The 21,649-nt window shown below is 39.2% G+C and overlaps 1 protein-coding gene across 3 annotated transcripts in view; it reads left to right on the top strand.

The window, feature by feature from the left end:
* The window catches only part of abca2 (ATP-binding cassette, sub-family A (ABC1), member 2), a 67,406-nt gene that overhangs the window by 3,030 nt on the left and 42,727 nt on the right, over positions 1 to 21,649 (top strand). For all 3 annotated transcript variants that reach the window (XM_061071828.1, XM_061071827.1, XM_061071829.1), the window contains exon 2: positions 20,240 to 20,333. In XM_061071828.1, the coding sequence (XP_060927811.1) occupies positions 20,240 to 20,333 (94 nt within the window). The remainder of the gene's footprint in view (positions 1 to 20,239; positions 20,334 to 21,649) is intronic.

Raw genomic sequence — 21,649 nt, 5'->3', positions numbered from 1 at the left:
TTTTAGCCCATCTACCCTCAGACATCAAGCTCAGCAGAGGCACAGGAGAGCCTCTGGTATAATAATAGTAACAGCTGCATCATCCCTGCCTATAGATTTATAATCATGCAGCCCTGGTTAAGCCTCACTGCCCATAGGATTGATGATGAGAGCAGAATGATGGTGTCAGCACTTACCTAAGATACCATCCGTCTCATGTGTTGGTCCCTCTGACAGAGACAAGATAACACATAGAGGAGCATCATGGCCCAGCTGCTGTAACATTTACTCTACCTAACAGAATTATAACTGATTTTTTCAGGTACAAATCTGATTTACTTGCTTTACTTTAGTATTTCCATTTGTAAGACTATATACTCCTTGATTCAATCTGGTGGTAACGAATGCAGCTGGCAATGGTAATGATTGAGACATGGACCAAACAAAAGAGTGTTTGTTTAACATGGTTTTTTCTCACTTTACGTAGATCTTATCTTAAGAGTTCATGTTTGGTTTACTACTTATTTGATGCTTTGAAAACAGGGTGAAACCTCAAGAGTGACTGCTCACGATTGGTTGGGACATCGATAATGCAGCTCCACACTACCGAGCGGACTCTGGCTCCATATAACCTAACTTGCATAAGAGTATAAGGAAGTGGGGATGCATTGTCCTTGCGTAAATACAGTCCTTGATCAGTACTCAGCAGTCCATCTTAGTGGACAAGCAACACTAGTTTGTGGAATTTTGGCTTGAATAGATTGACATGTGACTTTTTGAAAGAAGAGGGAGAGAAATATGCTTTCAATGCCAAACTGCAATGACCATCACTAAACAGAGGAGGCGTTGTGCATCATCGCTGACCTTAACAACTCACATGTGCAGACCTCAAGGTGTTTATGACCGGGCAAGAGGTTAAATACTTAAAACCCCATACTGGTCGGAGTAGTGATAATGTAAATATTAATTTCCATAAAGGTGCAATTATTTTAAATAATAATAATAATATCATCATTGATTTATTTTATTTATATGGAATATATACAACATTAAAAAATCAAATAAATCATGGAGGGGAGGGTTTGGCTGAATGTAGAACAAACAAAACAAAAACACTGGAAATAATCTAATGCAAAGAAAAGTATTTACATATATATATATATATGTATATGTAATTGTAGCTTTAAAGGCATTAACTGCCCTTTTTGTCTTGTTGTTGTATGAATGCTTTGTCTGACTCCTCCATCCCTCTCATCTAATCCTTCCAATCTCTCATTTGGTGTGCTTCCAATTCTTGCCCGTATGTCATAATTGTCAGTTTTCTTTTGCATGATGTTCAATTTTGTGCCACTTTCTTTCACCCGTAGAGCTCTATAGCTCTATAGCACATAGCTCTTTAATGACTTAACAGTGCCTCTTTTATTTCATTATGAGAAGTATTTATAATAATAATAATATAGTTATTCTTATATTTGTATTACTGTATTACAAAAGTGCAAGTAAGACCAACATAAACTTTAATTTGGACACATGTTGGTGCCCAACAGCCCACATGATGAAAATGTAATATCCACCATCTTCTTATAAACATATCTGTCTTTAGCTGCTAAATGATCCACTATGTTCAGCAGCTTTCTCTAGTTTTTCCCTGTTTGCTGTCTGAGGCTGGCCAGGTTGAGTGCAGTAGGTTTTTAATAGCTTTATTGCTGAAAACAGCTGCTTGCTGCTGCTCAAAATGGGGCTGATGGGATAACAGTTTATGGGGCATATAATCCTAACAATGAGCTAGAAGAGACTGAGACCGCTTCTGTGGGTAACCTGTTTCAATATCATTTGGTTACCATGGTAGAATTTGCCTGTCCTTAGTGTGGAAATTTGTCTTGATAAAACAGAAACCGTTTCGGTAAAACAGCAATGTGTTGTGAATTTTAGGAGCGCCTTATTAAAAAGTCTGTAGAGCTTAACTACATAGTAGCTGTCCTCTCTAATATTACATAATTTGTTTTCTCTCGTGTACCCATCTAGGGCTGGTGGTGTGGGATGACATCACTAAACTACAGAATGAGTCACCTGTCATGTTGTATGAGTCAGTCTGAATATTAATCAGATCACAACTCTAAAGCAACAATGGATTTTTTTTTCAGATATGAAGTGAAATTAATCAGCTTTAAGAATTTTTTTAATTATTTTACTGGTAAAATATTGAAGCTTGGCTGAGGAAGTGGAGTGGTTCACCAATAATCAATCCCAGCTCCAGAGCATGTCTTGGGCAAGACACTGAACCCCCTTAACCATATGCTGCGTCAATAATATGTGTCAATAGGTGTGTTAGACATGCATTGTAAAACATTGAGTGGTTGATATACTTCAAAAGCACTTGATAAATGCTTTACCACGTACAACTTCATGTATTAATATGGTTTTCTTTATTTCTGCAGAGTAGATGCACTATGGTGAAGGTGAGTCTGACCTCAAAACCAATGTAGCATGCAGTAACCAAACACACTGCTGGGATGTACTGAACACTTAGTTAGTCTGACCTAGATCTAGTATGTCTTTTAATGATAGTCCTACATTGAGCTGGGTAAAAACCCATGGCTGGGTAGCTAGAGAGACAATTTTAAAATGAGAATAAAAAGAAATTCAATAGGAAAGAGATAAACCATTTTCTAAGGAGAAGTGAGAGAACGGGAGTGAATAAGAGAAAGAGACAGAGGGAGCTTTTAGAGACGGAGGGGATGGAGGATAAAGTAGCTGACTGATAAGGGTTCGTTCAAATTTGTAGCAGAAGGTTAACTGACAGCCAAATGAATTATATATGCTATATGCAAAGTCTAATAGACTAGCAGCTGGTTCACTGAGGCCTCACACTGGAGACAGGAGAGGATATCTATAAATCCTGTCAGGATTAGCAATATTCTGTGTATCATGGACTAAAATAAACTAAATAAATAAATAAATAGTCTAAAACACTGAATATAGAATGGGAGGTTTCCTGTCCCAAGACAAGATGTGCTTAGTTTAAAAACATATACACTCAACCTTCCCTCCAAATCATTCTAGACAAATCCCATAAGCCTCTACAGAGTTAAGTATGAATGCAACAGATCATGATTTGCTAAATATTGTATATAACATAATGTGCCGAATATAGACATCATATTCATCATACGTTATGCCTAAAAAGAAATTGAATAAAGATGAAATAATGTTTTGGCCTTAATTTAAATTGTATCACTGTATGAAGTTATAAGGGCGTCAACCACCTAAGTCAGTGCAATCTCTATTTTGATAAAAGTGTTACCATACAGTCGCCTTTTTACAGAAACCACAACATTTAGAGTGGGGGTTGTGTCATAGTTAGAGTTATAATAAATACAAATTAAACATTATCTACTTTGTTCTCTGGTTTGGTCTCCACCAACTGCTGAGAAAAATATCTGTCTCTTTAGCAGCTAAATGCTCTTTTGTTCGCCAGATGTTGTCTCTAACTCTGTCTGTCTGCTGTTGGTGCTGAGCAGGTGGGTTTGTCAGTTATTTTTAATTGACAGCAGCTGTCTGCTGCTGCTGGAATTTAGGTCGATGAGATCAGAGTTTATGGGCCATAAATTCAAACCAATAACCCAAAAGTGACTAATCACTCTGTAAAGCTAGGGGGAACTGCAGTGTTAGATGTAACAAACAATTGTCTGACACACATTACAGAAAGGACATGAGCGTGATACGCTTTCCACAAAGTCCACAAATGTGACCAAGTCTTTTCCTTGCCATTTCAATTCAATGCTAATGTGAGGCGGGTTTCAGTGGAAAAGAATCAGACTCCAGTTGTAAAGCATAGAGCATTTGTCTGATTCGTGAGTTTGTCCCTTGAAGAGTGACTAAGGACCGAGCACTGAGGCGTCATCTTGGACACCAAGGACTCATATTGGGCTACAACCTCAAAGCAATGAAAATGAGTAGACAAATTTGATTACGGCTGTAATTTTCAATCAGTACTGCTTTATAAATTACATAAACTTTGAGGACGCTCACATTCTCACTTTTAGCTTTGGGTGTGGTATCCATACTACCAATGACAGAGCAGACAATGCTGATTCAAAAAAAATTATGCCCTGCATTATTCTTTTCCTGTTTCTCAATGTTTTTGCTTTGAAAAAAAGACAGGTAAGTGTTTCTGAGTTGACACGAGGACTATATGAGGAAACTGGTGTTTTACTGACTGATAAGACAGTGCCAGGGGCATTTCATCAAGTCAACCTCTTTGGACGGTATCCAAGAAGAAAACCATTACTCAAAAACAGCAAGATTGAATTGATATATGTTTAGTGTGGAACTGGCCAGGACTACCAGAGACTGCCAACTGTTTAACATAGAGGTGGGGTGGGAGTGTGCTAATATGGAAAAGAGTGAAGGGTGGAGGATATTTACAGACATTATTAATATAAAGTTTGAATACCTAAACGCTGCATAAAAGGATGACTCAGTCTCAAGAAGGGGAGTTTTCTGAAATGATAATAATCCACACTGTATGAGTCAATGAAGAGTTTTAATTTGAAAGGGGGTCTCCTCAATAAAGGTTTTATTTGCTTTGATTGCACTTGGTTCTTTAATATAGCGTATTCATTATAATGTTTAATGAGTTAAACATTACAGTTTTTCAAATTAATTAACTTAATTCCTTGTAGGCTTTGATTAAAAACAAAGAAGGTTTGGGTTAAAGTAAAGCTTTACTCAGCATGGTTGTCCTCAGCACACCTTCCAAGGTTAAATCTAAAAACTAAATAACTAGCGCCAACAGAAAAGCATAATTTGCACATTAATGGATACAACTATCTATTTATATATAAATAAATAGATTTATATAAAAATAAATAGATGCATAAAGCAAGACCTGTACGCTGTCTTTTGTCAGGTGCATTTAGCTCCACTCACCCAGGACTACTTGAGCTTCAAAATGATCGATACAAGTGAAGTAAGAGCTGCAAGGAAAAGCCAGTGGCAAAGAAATAATCCAAACAGCACAAAAGAGACATCCTTATGTGCCTTGAACAATGAAAAAGTAATTGACAAACTCTGAAAACCGGTAAATTTTATGTCTTTGATTTAAAGGCTTTTACTGTTATGTATCTCACTCAGATACATCTTTCATCACTGTCACCAAGTAGATTGTAATGATAATTTCTGAATGTTGTGATTTTCTTTTTTGTGTTACGATTTACAAAAAACTTGAGTTGTGTGACTATGAACAGTAGGTTTCTCTGGCTCTTAATCTTGGAGAGATACAACTGTATCCAATTTCTGAGAAGGACGTATTCAAGGACAAAATGTAAGAACTGCTAACGTGTTAATATGTATATGTGGGGGTAGGGGGGCAGGTTGGTGGATATAAATACATTTCATCCCAGGGAGCACTGAACGGTACAGGTAGGACCATTTTTGGTCTTGTGTGCTTCTATTGCATAATACAATTTAACTCAACATTGGGGCTCTTTGTATTATTTCCTCCTTTTTCTCATGGGCAGCTTGATAAAGCAAATTCCACAACACCCTCCAAACAGCAAAAAACACTATTCAGTATAGCCCTTTTTGGTTTAGGCATAGAACAACAGCTGGCAGATAGTCCTTCAGTACCCTTGGATGACAGTCTGCGCCAGACAGTGTTGGGCAGTAAAACGACACTTAGAAACACATTACAGTAATGTGATCACTTTTGTCAGTCATGGTTTAGATGAACAATATCAAATTCAACTAGGGCTATGTTGTAGCACTGAAGGGGCCCGAGCACACGCAACTCGGGACCTGTAGCTGTTGGTGGAGAGAGCTGATGCCCCATAAGGGAAATAAAAATAGGGCCTCCATCCGTCGGTGCTCGGGCCCTAATAATTACTTGACTGCTTCTAATCCCAGTAAAGAGCTGATATGTTCGATATTATTGGGGCCTTATTGTTCGCTGTCTGACTAATGGGTTTGATTGAGGGTTTATTGCAGTTTGGTCTCTATGTTGACTTGTCTGGAACCAGGGGTTTAGATGCAGTGTAGGTGGTAATCTAACAAAACACCTCCGGACAATTCCAAAGGGGTCTTATTTAAATGTTGTGTGTTTCTGCCTGGGTCGATGTGGCAGATGTTAGCCCCAGCTAAAATTACGTTCAAGAAATGCCTGAGCTTGAGAGTGTTTAACCTCTAGGGTCAGGATATGTTGAGTTATTTTCGTTTTTTCTCTGTTAAATACTGGTGATGCAACATGCGATTTGGAGTTATTTAAAGGCACCTGTGACAGATTGAGAGCTTCTTCCTTCCTCCAGGGGAAATGCTCCTGAGATGGAAAGAGAGACTTAGATTATATCTTCAGTTGAGAAAGAGAGAAAATAACACAAGAGAAAGAAAGAAAAAGCCTCAACATGCCAATAAGGATGGAAATTAAGAAGAGGTATATGGATGCCTCCTACTAAATGAGACTTCAAGTGGAACTAGTTAATGAAATGATAAGGTGAACCTCAGGGACTGTATTAAAAGGAAAAAAAGGTCAAGAAGAGCCAATCAAAGAAATCAGCATGGCTGGTATGTAGGGCTCCATAATTAGGTGATTTCAATTCATTACAGACATTTCTACATCAACAAATAAACATGATCTCCTGTTAATAGTTTCAAACCTTTTTTGGAATTTCCACCCATTTGATATTTTTAAATGCGTAAGCATATAACAAAAGAACTATGACATCATGATAAATGTACTGTATGACACCCTATTTGACGGGTAAACCCCAAACCAATATTTCCACTCCAGTAAGGCTTCATTGATATTTTGATTTTTATAAAAGAAATATTAAAATAACTGAACATAAACTGAATGTCTGGTCAGTCACAATTTAAAATATATCAATCAAAGGCTAATCCGTTATGCCGTATTGGTGTGTGTGATATCTGCAATCTGTGTGGAAAATTCATTAGTGACTTAAGGCCAATTTACGCTTCTCCGTTTTTTCTAAAACGGACAGATAGGACCTCGGAGAGCTTTTCGTGCACCTCCGAATTTTCTTACTGTCTGTGTTTATTTCAGAGACCCCACGGACAGCCCTTGGCTGTGATTTGTCTGCGAACGACATCATTTCCGTACGACGTCATTTCCGTATTTTACAATTCCGGACCTCAAACTTCCTGCTTCCTTCCCTGGCACAACAAACCCAAACACAACTATGATTCTACGATTAATGTGACGTGTGTGTTAAGCCAGCGGAGTTGTCCGGCTGACGTTGGCTCGTTAGAGCACTGACAGCATGTGTGCACGGTCACATAAGGTTATAACGAGCTTTCAAAACGGCGCTAGCGGGCAACCATGCTAACTGCGGTGGTAACAGTGCAAAAACTTTAATTCCACTTCTATCATGACTTTGTTCTAAAATACTGTCAGTTAGAAGCAAACACTGGGTAGTAGTTAGTGTTGGGAGTCCCTGCTGACTGTGTGTGGAAGCTGGGGGGAAGCTATCTAGCTCCGTGTAGCTGCATTAGCTGTTGCTAATCCCACAGTTTCAAGCTGTGGGATTAGCAACACAGTTCGGAAACAAGACCGGGGAACCGCTGCTCTAAGAAACGATTACATCAGCATTTTGACCTGCTGGGTGTACCTTTATTTTATTTAGTTGCCTCATAGCCTACACTGTGTGTGAGGAAAGTGGGGAGTAAGTAAATAAACAGCGTGGACTTCTTCTGATTACTCGTGAGGTAGGCTTCTCCAAGCTTGTCTTCCGTTGCGCCACCTACTGTTCTGGCGGTGAATTGTTTTCAACACGGAGAGGTATAAATGAAAAAGTGTCCGTCCGATCTGTCCGTTCGTCCGTCTGTCTGTAACGGATTCATAGAAGCATAATGGAGCCTTTAAAGTCCAAAATTCTCTCTCTCTATTTTAGATCTGGTTTGGTCTCCGCCGTAACCGTTGTATAAAGATGGACGACATGACAGCTCAAAAAATTAAAAATCCAAATCATCTGTATTGCCCCTGGTGGCTGGTTGCAGTACATATCATAAACCCTGCCTTCTCCATGTCAGCAGATGGGACATGGACTAAAATAGAAAGTCAAAGGGGTCAATATTCCAATTTATTTCCAATTTACCTTGATACCATGGTTCCGTTTCCCAATCACCACTGTGCAGACTCCTGCGCCAAATGATGTCACACAAGAATGCAGCACCTGTATTCAAGATATTTTGGCTTCATTTTAGTACAGTGGCAAGAAGTGGAAAGGCAACCTCCGTTCCCCAGCAATTTTTTAACTTCAAATAGTGCTGAGCAGGCAGTGTTCAGTGTCATTTTAGAGCCTTTTCTCTGAAAAAAGTTGTCTGTGGCCAAAAAATGCCCCAATGAGAGTGAACCAAATATTATTTTTGTTACTTCTACCATAATTTAATAATTTGTACTACTTTAATATGAAGCTTATTGACAATTGTCCAACTTTGCAATATTAAGACCAAGATAAAATAAATCCACAACTTTAAAACCAACTTGGAATATCTATTTGGAGAAAAACAAATTGGGCCGGCCAAATTGGGCAAACTATGTGGATCAGTCTGTGGTTGATGTTTGGCTGTTTGTAGATAGAAACAGTCACTTACTCTTTGAGTCTGATTCAAGAGAAATGTTTGTCTCTATTTCTCTCTCAATCAACCCTAGTGTTCCCACAATTTAAATATGCGAATAGCAACCCCCCCAGTCTCGGTGGAGAAACAAAGAGAAAACGTTTTTGAAAAGAGAATACCGCACTGTCCATTTTCTGACTAAATGATTATTATTCTTCTCTCTCTTTATCTGAACAGATATTTAGCAGCTTGGAAGAGCACAGCAACCCAGCACCTCTTTGGTTTCAGCCAAAAGATTTAAGTTGTGTTACTTAAATTCATCCCCCAGAAACAGAATATCTTGTACTGTACCGACCTGAGAGGGAGGAGATTGAACATACAAATGGCTTAAATTCTGGCATCATAGCAGTTGGTTGCTACATTGACAACGTCCAAGGCTTCTATAATTCATAGCCCCCCATGATATTCCCTATTGTTCTGTGTGCAATGACATGGCAAAACATAATTTTAGCTGCCAAGTTTCGATTGGACAGTAAATAGTTTTGATACTTGCACATGGATTTTAGTAAATTATCTGCTTTAAGTGTCTTAAATCCTTGTTTAGACAACTATATCCTTCATGAGATTTGCTCAGTATTGGTAAGATATAAAGTAAATGAGGATATTTACTAAGAATGCGCAGCCTCTCTCAAGGCACATTGATAGTATAGTTGATATAGTCCTATAGTAGAATAGTTGTAAACCCCACAACTGCGTTTGACATAAGCCACTTGTTTTGATTTGCTCATGTCCTCATCACTGCTGGATGAGGTAAACTCATTGGACCCTTGGACTCTCCAAGCTCTTTCAACTCCATTTTCCAGGCAAATACATATATATTGAATGATACTGCACCCCGTGGTTTATGTCCAACACCAACATTTGGAAACTGTGTGGATGGTAATGTGACCTTTATATAAGTGTTAGGGTCAGGAAAACGTTTACACAATGGACTGGAATTGGCATTCTATTACAGATGTATAATTAACACTAGGTGTTCATATATCTTAATCCCAGTTTATTTGCTATAACAACTATACTCCCCTTACCTTTACCAAAGTACATTGTAATTTTTCAGTTTTGTTCTCTGATGTTTCAAAGAGCCCACAAAGAAATAACACATTACAAGTAGTATTAGTTGACTCTGCAACTGGACATCATGTCTCAGATTAACCAGTTGTAATAATATAATTACCCTGACACATACTAGTAGGTTAATGTAGGTATTAAGCATGTAATGTTCCCAATGTTTTAATTGTAAAATTCACATATATTAAAAAAGACTATTATTTGCCTCTATAAATTGGAGATAGCTTTCTCAAGATTGTCAACAATGGCTGTAACAGTTTAGCTTTTGAATTGATGCAAAATCATTGATTTACTCTTACACTCCTGTGGTTTGTCTGCTTTTACTTTCTTTGAAGCTTCTGGTCCAACACAGATCATACATGTTAGCATCTTCCTCAACCACGAAGAGAAATGGTTAGCAAAAATCAATGTGTGTGTGTCTCCTGAGGGAGGACACAGCAACATTTGTACCTGTGGTTTAGGCTTGTAATTATCTTGTTAGGATTTACATCAACCATTTATTCTGCTTAACATACAACATGACTTGCTCACATTATTACCTACTGTATTGTATTGGGCCGTTGCAAATCCAGCCAACACGCTGAGTGTCCTTTAGTTCCTTTATTGGAGGGCAAATTCATATTCATCAGCTCTAAATTCTTAAGCCAAATGAAACTGTGCAGCAGCGGCTATAATTTGGACATAATCCATAAATGGGCCATGTTTTTTGGCTAAAGTGCCCCTTTAAAAGACAAGCGTTATTAGAGGGAGAGGCTGCAGCGACTAGCAGCCAGACTTTAGATGACACATCCATTTAGAGGGAGTGAGTTCCTCCCACAGAGGGGAGAGGAGGGGGGGAAGGAAGAGCTTTTAGTCTGGGTTCAGACTATACTGCAGCAGGTTGTTGGTGATGTTGTGGAGCAATGCTCTGTGATGACTGAACTCAAGTTTGAAGGTTGATGGTTGTTTGGTAGTGGTACTACTTTAGTGAGCTATTTTTTCCCCTCGATTTGGCCATAGCTTTACTCCTCCTGCAGTTAGTTTTGGTCATCTCTATTTTTTTATTTTAAGTCTTGTTTTCAGTGGAGGATCAGTGTGTCCATCTCTGACGGCACAGCACTTTTTAAAATCAATATACCTTTGTAATGCTTCACACTTCAACAAGCATGTAGTGACTAGAGCACTTCATACTCTTGTGAGGAAGTAGTCCTTCATATCCCTGAGAGATCTTTTATCTCGTTCTGCTCTCTCTCTCTCTTAGCTTCAGAACTCTGCCAACATAAAGGACTCATGGAAGTATGTGGGCAGAAACACATAGTTTTGAAACAGACATAATCTTGTGTAAATGCAGGCAACCTGATAATTATTTTCTGACATTACTTTTTACATAATTTTTTATTGTAGAATTACCGCACTCATTCCATAATCAATAAATTATTATTTACACTGAGGTCTTGTCATAGCAGTTAGCCACATACCTAGCTGTTAAGCATCAGCAAGTAAACAGGAGAGTTGTTAGTTTGTTTAAATGGCGGCTTTTCAAAGTCACAGTGAATACATCCTTATGTTTAAGGACTGGAAACTAAAAACTGTGACTCTCAGCTAACTGCAAACTTCAGGTCCTTAGCACCTACATTAGCGCGTCCTGGCCAAGATGACAAGGGTCCTTCAGAATAAAACCACCAGTGCTTCTGTTGTGATTTATTTCATTATAACAGCACTAGTGAAAGTAAACTCAGAGTCTGACCGACAAAAGATGTTTATTATTTTTGGAGACATGACTCATGACCTTATCTCTAGAAATGTATGATTCAACATCAGCGTCAAAGTGTACCCAAGTATCCTGATATTACTGAAACGGGAGATAAGCATTTGTCTCGGTTATAAACCGTGATTGTGTTCTTGGCTCTGAGGAGGTGACACATACCTTCTGCATATTTAGCAGATCACTGCTGTTTTTTCAACATGTCCTTTGTGATACACAAACCACTGCCAGACAATGGATCCAGTGCTGTTCCTGAATCAATTTGGCCACCTCCAGCTTGTTTTACCTTTAGTAAAGGTGCAGATACAAACTTGGTTTGGTGTCTCACCTGCTTTGCTCTCTTCAGGCTCTTTCCAGTTCCCTCCAGACAAAAAAAAAAAGCACATATACATTGCACACACTATCTCAGGAGAGTGGTCTAAATGTACAATGGCCCCAAAGGGTTTTCATAGGTAACTGTTGAGGAAGACATCTGTTCTACCTGATATAAGGTCACCTGTAATGGATCATATTCTCTTTTTCATAACTGTGTCGACAAAGAAAGTCAAAGAGGTGTCAGAGATAAACATGTTCTCAACTTGCATTGGGCCCCCGAGACTTTTTAACATTACAAGACTACAACATTTCGAAACAACGAATTCCATCAGTTCTATCAGCAGCAGCAGATCACATCATAACAAAGCTCAGAACAGTGTATCACTTAGACTCAAGATATTTAAATCCTTATTTAAGGAGCCAAATCTCTATTTATAAAAAGAATGTAAAACTTCATAATATAAATTTCTAACATCACATTTCTAAAAAGGGCATCATGGTCCTCTTTGGTTTTACACTATTATCTTACATCTCTGTTTTAGTTAAACAAAAATAACCTTTCAACAAAAATCCCATGAAAGCAGTTTGCAATTTTGACAGTTTGGACACTTGCAGTGTTTCATTTTGTTGCTACTAATATTGTGAAAACGTCATATTCCCTTTGTGGTTCTTCTTTAGCTTGTAATCTCTCCTCATTTATCTCTTCATTCTACTGGTGAAAAGACCATTTGTTCATTTTTCACCAAGGAATCTATGACAAAGAGCCATGAAAGGCCAAGACTGAATATGTCAGCCAACTCTCCACAAAATATTTGTAGGCTGCTACAACTTCGTCAGAGATGTACGCCTCAAATTGACCTTTGTGAGTGTGTGTATGACAGTGTGGGGTTTTCAGCCTCCCAACCGCTCTGCCCACACTGACTCTAAATCTCAAATACTGTGTGCTTTGTGGTTCCAAATGATGTGAATGGCGTCACTGGTGTGCAACACATGACAGTCTCTTGTTGATGAATAATAATGATTCTACAGTCAGCAGAATCTGTTTGTTTGTGTGTGTGTGTGTGTGTGTGTGTGTGTGTGTGTGTGTGTGTGTCTGTGTGTCTGTGTGTGCTGGTGCCTGGCTGTACCATGCTTACATGTTAGTACAGTAGTGTGTATGTGAATGATTGTGAAGAGACACACTCTGTTTGTGCGTGAGTGAATTTAAATATGAATTTGGGCAAAGTTCTTATTATTCTCCTCTAATTTGAAATTGGTTTGATGTGTTATTCTATGTTTAACCTAATTATGGAATAAGAAAAATCCTACACAAATTTGATTTGCATGGCTGTAAATGAACAGCTATCTCTCCTATTAGGTTTGTCAGATAGTTCCAAGCTCTTTGTCTTCAGGTACAATATAAAGGTGCATGGCTCTCTCTAGAGCCATTGCACAGTTGGTCTGTTCTGGGCTACTGTAGAAACTAGGGATGGGCATTCGATTAAATTGTCTTAATCGATCGTCGGGAGAGTTAAAGGGACTCTTACCTTTGTTGCATTTTTACACTTTTTTTGGATAAGGTTAAATTGGTATTAATAAGGTAATGACACTCTAAAATGCAAGACAGACCCACCAGGAGTAAAAACAAACAATTATTTCACTCTCATAATATTTAGTGAAAACTTCAACCAATAAAATTCTTCGGACCGAAGGACCTTATTGGCCGACAGACCTGTCTGTTTGCTGCATGGACATGCAGGTTTTCCGTCTGCTTCTTGTGGCGCATTCGGGCCCGCGTCATCAAGGCAATGTATATAACTTACCGGTGCTTCTGAATCCGAATCCATTGCTTTGGTAAACAAAAACTCACGTGCGTGCGCGGAGGCAGTAGGTTGTAAGTGTAAATAAAGTTTCTTCAAAAAAACACCGCGGATGGGAACGAGGGGGTGGGGCATTGGAGGAAGGCGGGATGATTTGAATGTGCTGTAATTCTCAAATGCAACAAAGGTAAGAGTCCCTTTAATGACGAATTTTCGATTAATCATTAATATTTTTATGTTAAAATCACTATTTATAGACTGTTAAAATGCAGTGAAAATAGAAAAAACACAGCGTGTTTCCTCATTGAGATCTTTATTACAAGATGAACAACTCTTGTGGCAGTTAAACGGGATCGTTCAATGGTTACTCTTAAAAAAATCTGCGCTGCTGTACTCTTCAGCCCCGCTGAGAGAGCAGCTAGCCGCTGAGAGCTAGCTGGACTCCGCGGCCCTCGACCTCCTACTCCGGCCGTTGTCGCGTCCTCACTCCCGGAACCCCTCCACCACACTCGGGTCTGTACGGGTCTGAAGAGGCTAGCTTTCGAGCTAGCCACCGCTAGCTGCGGCGGCTAGCTGCGGAGCTCGGCTTCATGTCCGCACACGGACCCTCAGTCTACGGGGAAGGGAACCCTGAGAGACCCGGGTCTGGGTGAGGTTCCGGGATTGATGACATGACAACAACCGGACTGAGACGTCGAGAACCGTCAAATCCATCTAGCTCTCAGCGGCTAGCTGCTGGTCTCTCAGCGGGGCTTGTAGAGTAAACTCGGATATCCCGACCTCCTACTCATGCGCTCATGGAGACGTATAGCTTCGCAGTGTTGGCAGTGAACGCAACAGAATTTCGTCGAAGACAAAATAATGTCATCGACGAAATTCTTTATGATCAATTAATCGATCGTCGATTAATTATGCCCATCCCTAGTAGAAACATGGCAGTACAACATTCGGGACTCTGTAAAAGAGTATCTGCTCCCAAGGAAATATAAATCTAATTTTAAAGTGACAAAAGAAACTCAAAAGCGATTCTTTGTTTCATGTGAAAACATCATTCAAAATATATACTTAGAACTACATATAAATACAGGTGTCGGAGGTTGCCAGTACAGACCGCGTTCAAGAGTTCCCAGTGGTAAAATAAACATCCTATAGACATTATTGAAATGAGTGGAATGAAAGTTTGGCCAGTAAACACTGGACTGCAGTGAACATGAGCAGAAGAACATTGATTCTTTAAAGGTTTAGTGTTTAGCATTTAAAGTATCCTTATTTAAAGTATGAAAAATATGAAGGGTCAAATCAAGGGTAAAGAAAAAAATAATTTGTACTATTTAGATGATTACACACTAGTGAAAACATCACTGGGAGTATTTTATATTCAATTTCTGCCAATAGATCCCTTTCAGCTTAGTCTTACACACGGAACCTTTAACCATCATCTGATCATAAGGTGATTGTGTATGTTGTTGTTGGTGGTTGCTTTCAATGGAGGACATGATAGATGTCCAAAAGTGAAACCGAAGCGTCTTCCTCACCCCCTGGTGGTTTGCTGCAGTACAGGTAAATAAACCCTCCCTCCTCCATGTTAGCAGATGGAACATGGACTGAAATAAGAAGCCAAAGTACACGTCTCATAATTTTTTGGGTGTTCTAGTGCAAACTTCATGATTGACAGCTGAGACTGACTTTAATACCGCAACATCATCTCCCATCTGCTACTGGCCAGAATCAGTCTCAAAATGTGGCAGATGTCAGCCTTTGTATCCAGGATATCTGGGCTTAATTTCTGGATAGTAGGAGGGAGTGGACACGTGTTGTCCATCATTATATACAGTCTATAGATGGTGAACTGAAAATCTGTTATGATGCATAAATCAACTGAAAAGACCAAGGCACCATTTAAAATCCCTCTTTGAGGATTTCCTTTTTACCACTGTGCTGTATCACACTACTCTGATGACTCATAGAGTTTGGCATGTTCTCTACACCAGTTTCAAGTCAAGAGGGGAGGGGGGGGGGGGGATTCTTGTTCAAGGATATTAACAGGTTGTTGCATTGTTAGTTTTAATAATTTCTTTCAGTAATAACAATATTTTACTCTATTTTAACTTATTGAGTGTGGTGACATTAATACAGAATCCAGTGGTCCAAGAAACAAGAGCAGTCAGACACTCAAGCTGCTTTCAGACATGCACTGGACTCCAGTTTCTCTGGAGGAGGGGAATATGTGAACGCAAATATTTAAGTTAGAGTTCTGGAGTTTCTGCAGAAGACAACAAAAAAACATCAAATCTGAAAATTAGTAGAATTTGTAGCTATTGTTTATGCAGGAAATCCTCTGGTGCATTGTGCATGTGTGAAAGGTACACTGCAGAGACAGTCCAGACACAAATTTCTGGAGATCCTCTGCAGGACATCAGATTAGGCTTCAGATAAGTCAGACAGCAGTATATTTGGACATAGAAATAAGCCGGTGCATGACCACAGTGTCCCTACTATCTAACTAAGTATACAGAAGAAAACCATGTGTACACAACGACTGCAAATACAGCCGGTCTAAGCAGAAGCAGGAAGTAGGGCAGTAAACTGTGTTGGATTTTTAGAAAAGGAAAAGGATTTTATCACTAACCTTTATCTTCTACAAATAAGGAAGACTAACTGATGGTTTTTTTTCAATCTGTCTGATTGTCTGACTGCTCATATTTCTTGACCTGTCTGATAACATGTGTAATAATGTTATAAACCAATTCATCGACTTCTAATAATCTGCAGATATTCTTGAAAGTACTTTATCTCTACACACTCATAAGCCATATTTGAGAATAACCTTTACTACTACCTTCCTAACAGTAACCTAACCTTCCTCTAACATTAAACCTAAAAACACATGACTGTGTAAATAGATGAAGGTCCCCACAACACGAGTAATATCTGGACCACACACACACGTTGTAATCATGATCCATGTTGGAAGCTTCAGTGGCCTTATGTGGCCTTGCCATCATACAGTGTGGTATTAGAGTTTATAGAGAGAGATAAAAGGAAGCCTTGGCAGCTGTGGCTCAGTAGGTGAAGCAGTTAATTCATTAAACAAAAGGTTTGGGGGTTTGATCCCAGGCTTTTCTATTCTGTGTGCCAAAGTTTAATTTGGCCAGATACTAAACCCCAGTTGCCCCTGACAGCTGTGCTGACAGTATGTAAGTGATGTGTGATAGAGACAGAGCAGCACAGTAGATACACTGTATGAATGTGTGAGAATAAGTGAATGACAAAATAGCATTCTGAGTGCAGACCATTTACCATATATATTGTAAATACAGATAATTTACCTTCGCGTCTGCTAGACGTTCACTTTCAGAAAAACACTGAGTGACAATGGCTGCAGCTGAGGGTTAACAGTAAAAGAAGTAGGACAGGACGTTGACCTGAGGTCTAAGGGCCTTTTTAAACACACCACAATCATGTGAGCTGTGGCTTTAATTATTACATGATAGTCCAGAATGGTCATGAAGTGCCAGAAGGTGAAATTAGAAATAATATTTGAATGAAACAATTCAACTCTGCATTTACATTCATTATAATCTGAAGACATAGGCTTGGTTTTCATTGCCAAGTTAGGAAACACTTGCACAGGGTATGTTCTTAATCGTTGTAGACTATGGTGTTATTTACTGCAAATGCATGCCACCTGCTCTGCACTATGCTTCTCTTAGACATCTTGATGATTTTGTCCCCCTGGGAGAATTCAAAACAATGATAAAAACTGTGTAACTGCGGTTCAAAAAGTATTCCTGAACTGGATTTAGTCTCTTTTTCAATTAATTTCTGAAGAATAAAAAGCAGAGATATTAAAGGAGATTAAAATAATCACTGTGTGAAGTTTTATTGAACTTAAGGGGACTGCTGGGCCTATGCACTCAACTGAGTGCCATTCTAGTTTGAAATGCTTTATCTCTATAATTTATTAAGCTTGAAATGGTGTACCATCTCGGCCAGGTCAGGTCGATGCACTTCCCGGTTAAATAAAGCTTATTTCATTTTTAAACAAATTACATCTATTTTTAAAACTTATATTTAACATTAAATATACAGTATGTACAGGGGCAAACTGAAATAACTTTGAAAAGTAAGATTTGTTTCAGATGAGACACAAGACCAGGATGTATCCATTTTAAACAGCATAGAGTGAATCTACATTTTATCCAGATTCAAATAACTCATGCAAACAACCAATATAACTCATCTGACCTGCCATTTCCATGTATAACTAGTGGCAGCCGGTGCTGGCTCAAAATGAAAAACTTCTACCTGATTGTTGAGTATCTGAAGTAGGATTAGATGAAGTTTAGAGTTTACCCTGCTCTTGTCTATACTTTTCATGCATCTGGTGCTTTACTGATCCACTTATTGGTTCTTTCTTTTTAACATTTTTTTTTTTTCCAAAAGTATTTCATAAACAGGAATTAAATTTGTTGTATTTTAAATACAATGCAACAGCATAATTACCACAAATCTAACTGACATTTCCCTTGGAATTACATATAAAATCTAGTTGTGAGTTAGTTGTAAGTTGCTATCCCTGTTTCATTCTCTCCTGCTACTGGGCTCCACTGGAGGAGCAGCTGGTAGGACCTTCCTCAATAGTGTGGTGAATAAACTTCTACATACAGTTTTAGTTGTGGCTTGTTTATTGCAGTTAACCTATAACAAGCTTTGATGGAAAGAAATATCACTGCTGTGCAAGTTTATGCATATTTAATTAGTGCTATGATAAATCACTCTACACTATTAGCTTTTACTTGCTAATGTTTTCATGCACACACAGTAATAAGAATGCAGTTCCTGTCTACTTGAGTATTACACTGCACTTCACCTGATGCCATGTTCTTCTTTGTGTCCTCTCTTGTGTCCTGCTTTGTCTGTTTGGAGGATCTGAACCCTGCCGAATGAGAAACAGCGTCACAGAAGGCAGAGCAGGGAGGAGAGGCTGCAGGCACCATTAATACCAACATATTTTACAATCCACTAATCTCACTCAATGGTCTCTTTGTGCACAAATAAAATGATCTCTGTCCTTACAAATTTTGGATCAGATGAGCCCTGGAATCCCTAAGAAATTAGAGTCACCCTACTGGTGCATCCATATATTGTTTCACATTTGTACACACTAATTATTCTTACATAAATGAGCAAAATGCGCAGACTCGAGCCGTCAATATTTGGTTTTCAATATTTTCATATGTAAGAAAATTAGGTCTAATATAAAAGCACAAACTATAAAAAAAAAGTGTGCAGTTCACACTGCCAGCCTTAGTGCTCAATTTAGATTTTTTTTTAGATCCAAATTTTGTATGTAGCTGTTCACATCATTTTTTAAAATCTGGCCAGTATCAGTCTACAATGTGAACTTGTCATGGCCCTGATGTGACTAACGACAAGAAGACACACCCAGCATGCGGTGTACAGAGGTAAACAAGGAGAGGAAGTTGGTAAAAAACAAGGAAGCGTCAGATCTGAGCATTCACGGTAAAATGTTTCTCTTGATGCTTTCAAACACAGTCCGGTTACAATCCGATCACTAGAGTTTTGTTTGCACAGTGTCACCTGTAGTGAGGTCTTAAACCTCACTGTCCCTCCACTGACTACCTCTGTCGCAGCTGTCTTCCATGTTCGTTATCCCCAGGTGACTCCGGTCAGCCCCTTCGCCTGCACAAAATCATGAGGATACAAGTGGCATTGAATTTGGATAGAGGTCACATGGCTGTTGAGACTGAGATCGCATTTAAAAAAAACTAAGAACCACATATGAAAGTGGCCCAAAATCTGATTTGAAAAGAGAGGATTACATGCGATTTGTGCTGTTCATACTGTCATTGAATAATCAGATCTGGGTCACACAGGGAGGTAAAACCAGATTCGGGCCACTTGGGCCTGTTGTGTGAACATAGTCATTGATCATTTATATCCAGACATACTCATCATCACACTGTTGTTTCTCCTCTCCTCTCCTCACGAGCAGTCTAAAGTTTATTTATGAATTGCCAGCTTTGGCAATGTGCATTCTGCTGTCACTCCGGTTGAGAAGCTGGCAAATGGAATTCTTAGCTACCGACTGTAATTTTTGCCAGACTGGGAACTAATGAAAGACAAGTAAAGGAAACAGAGTGAGGCAGAGGAGGAACAGTTTGTTAGAGGGTAAATGTACTTGGCACTTTTACAGTATAAAACAGCAACTCATAATTGCTTAGTGAGGATGAGTGTGTAGTAGGACAGACAGTCCTGGAATAAACTCTAATCAGTGTGCGTTTATGTGAGTGTCTTTCCTTCATATGTCCACTGTGCGCAGTAGATACTACAACACACATACGGATGATACAGTGCACATGTTTTGAAATGACTGCCACAGTGGAAAGGTTTTGTCAGTGGCAGCCATAAGCAGAAAGGGCATGTTCAGCAGACTGTACATCCTTCACACTCCCTCCCTGGTGTAGTGGATTTGTGTGTGACAGTACGCAAACGGAATCTATTCCACAGTGTGAGCCACGAGCACGGAGTTGGGAAGTGACAAGGACAGTGTGAGAGTATGTGAGGTAACCATGGAGGAGGATCACTGAGCTGAAACTGCACTTAGTGTTGGCTAGGTTTCACAGAAAATGCAGCACAATTAACATTGTCCCTTTTTTGTCTTTTTACCATCCAGTGGGTCCTGGCCTTTGAGATCTTCATCCCGCTGGTCCTCTTCTTCATCCTCCTGGGCCTGAGGCAGAAGAAGCCAGCGATTCCTGTCAAGGAAGGTAGGCAGACATATTGGGACATACACAGAGACGGCAATGTGATGGCTCCCGTTATTCAAGTCTATCGACACATTAATTACATTGCACCACATCTCCCTGCCTGTTGGATGGCTCACGGAGTGTTATTAAGCATATTGGGATATTTTCGCCAAAATTATTTTTAAATACACCACACTCTGATCCCTTGACCTTGTTAAAGCTTTATTTATACTGGTCTTACCTGGTATTGCCCCACATACATCTGTCTTCTTGTGGGATAAATGCATGTTTCCACTTACAAAAACGTCTTCTCTTCAACTTATATTCAGTTCAGCAACAAATGTATTTTCTTTGTGCTACATTAATTGCCACATGTGCATGTAAACAAACCTTTTATGCAAATAGGAACCGCAGCTGGGCTCTTTTGTATCTGCGGGTTTAGTGAATACACCCTGCTAATGGTGGTGACACCAACTGTTGTTACTGATGGTGGAACAAATTTGTCTTTCACAATAAAAATACCCAGAAAAAGCCATGAGGCAAAAGGGAGTTTTAAGAATACATTTAAAATAGGGCACTGTTTTAAATGTCTGTCTTCGTTCCTCAGGCAGTAAGTTCAACTGTTGATGGGTCTGTACAACAAAGGCCTGGTCACTGTCAGCGACAAGTTGAGATCTGGAGAGCATTTGAAATCGATTAGAAATAACAGTGGATCACAGGTATGAACTGGTGCCTGGAGTTCAAGGCTTGAAAAAATTGCTGTAAAACCCTAAATTCAACTGTAAGATTCACAGTAAACCAGTGAAGAGCAGGAAGGATAGGCGTGATGTGGTTGCTTCGCTTAGAGTGTTTTGATAGCCTGGCAGCAGTGTTTTGTATCAGCTGTGGTTTTTATACGTTTCACTTGCTGATCAAATATGAGGGGACCAAGAATAGACCCTTGTGAAACCTTAAAAATAGAAGAGCTTGAGAGCGAGGAAGTATCCCAAAACAAGGAAAGAACCTGCTAGAGAGACATGAGCCACATCACTTTTGCCAAGACTGTTTTTCACTGATTAACCCCCCTCGTCCCCAGGGTCAGCTGAAAAACAACAGAGCCTTTCGTAAAACTGTTTAAAATCAATAAACATTTTTTTGTGCAATCCATGAGCCCTAGCTGCTTAGAACAGAGCACTGACATCTACTACTTATTCCACAACTTTCTGTCTGTATGTGGCTGTCTCATCTCAAGAAATGTTCTTCTCTCCCCCTTCACACATGAGATGATATGATATTGTTAACCCCTGCGTGGGCAAGTTTTCAGCAAGTTTGAACCTCTATCAGACAATAGAGGTCTC

Source organism: Limanda limanda, chromosome 5 (genome assembly GCF_963576545.1).
Source record: "Limanda limanda chromosome 5, fLimLim1.1, whole genome shotgun sequence".
Classification (NCBI taxonomy): Eukaryota; Metazoa; Chordata; class Actinopteri; order Pleuronectiformes; family Pleuronectidae; genus Limanda; species Limanda limanda.
The sequence above is the reverse complement of the archived record's forward strand: the minus strand, read 5'-3'. Positions and strand labels throughout refer to the sequence as shown.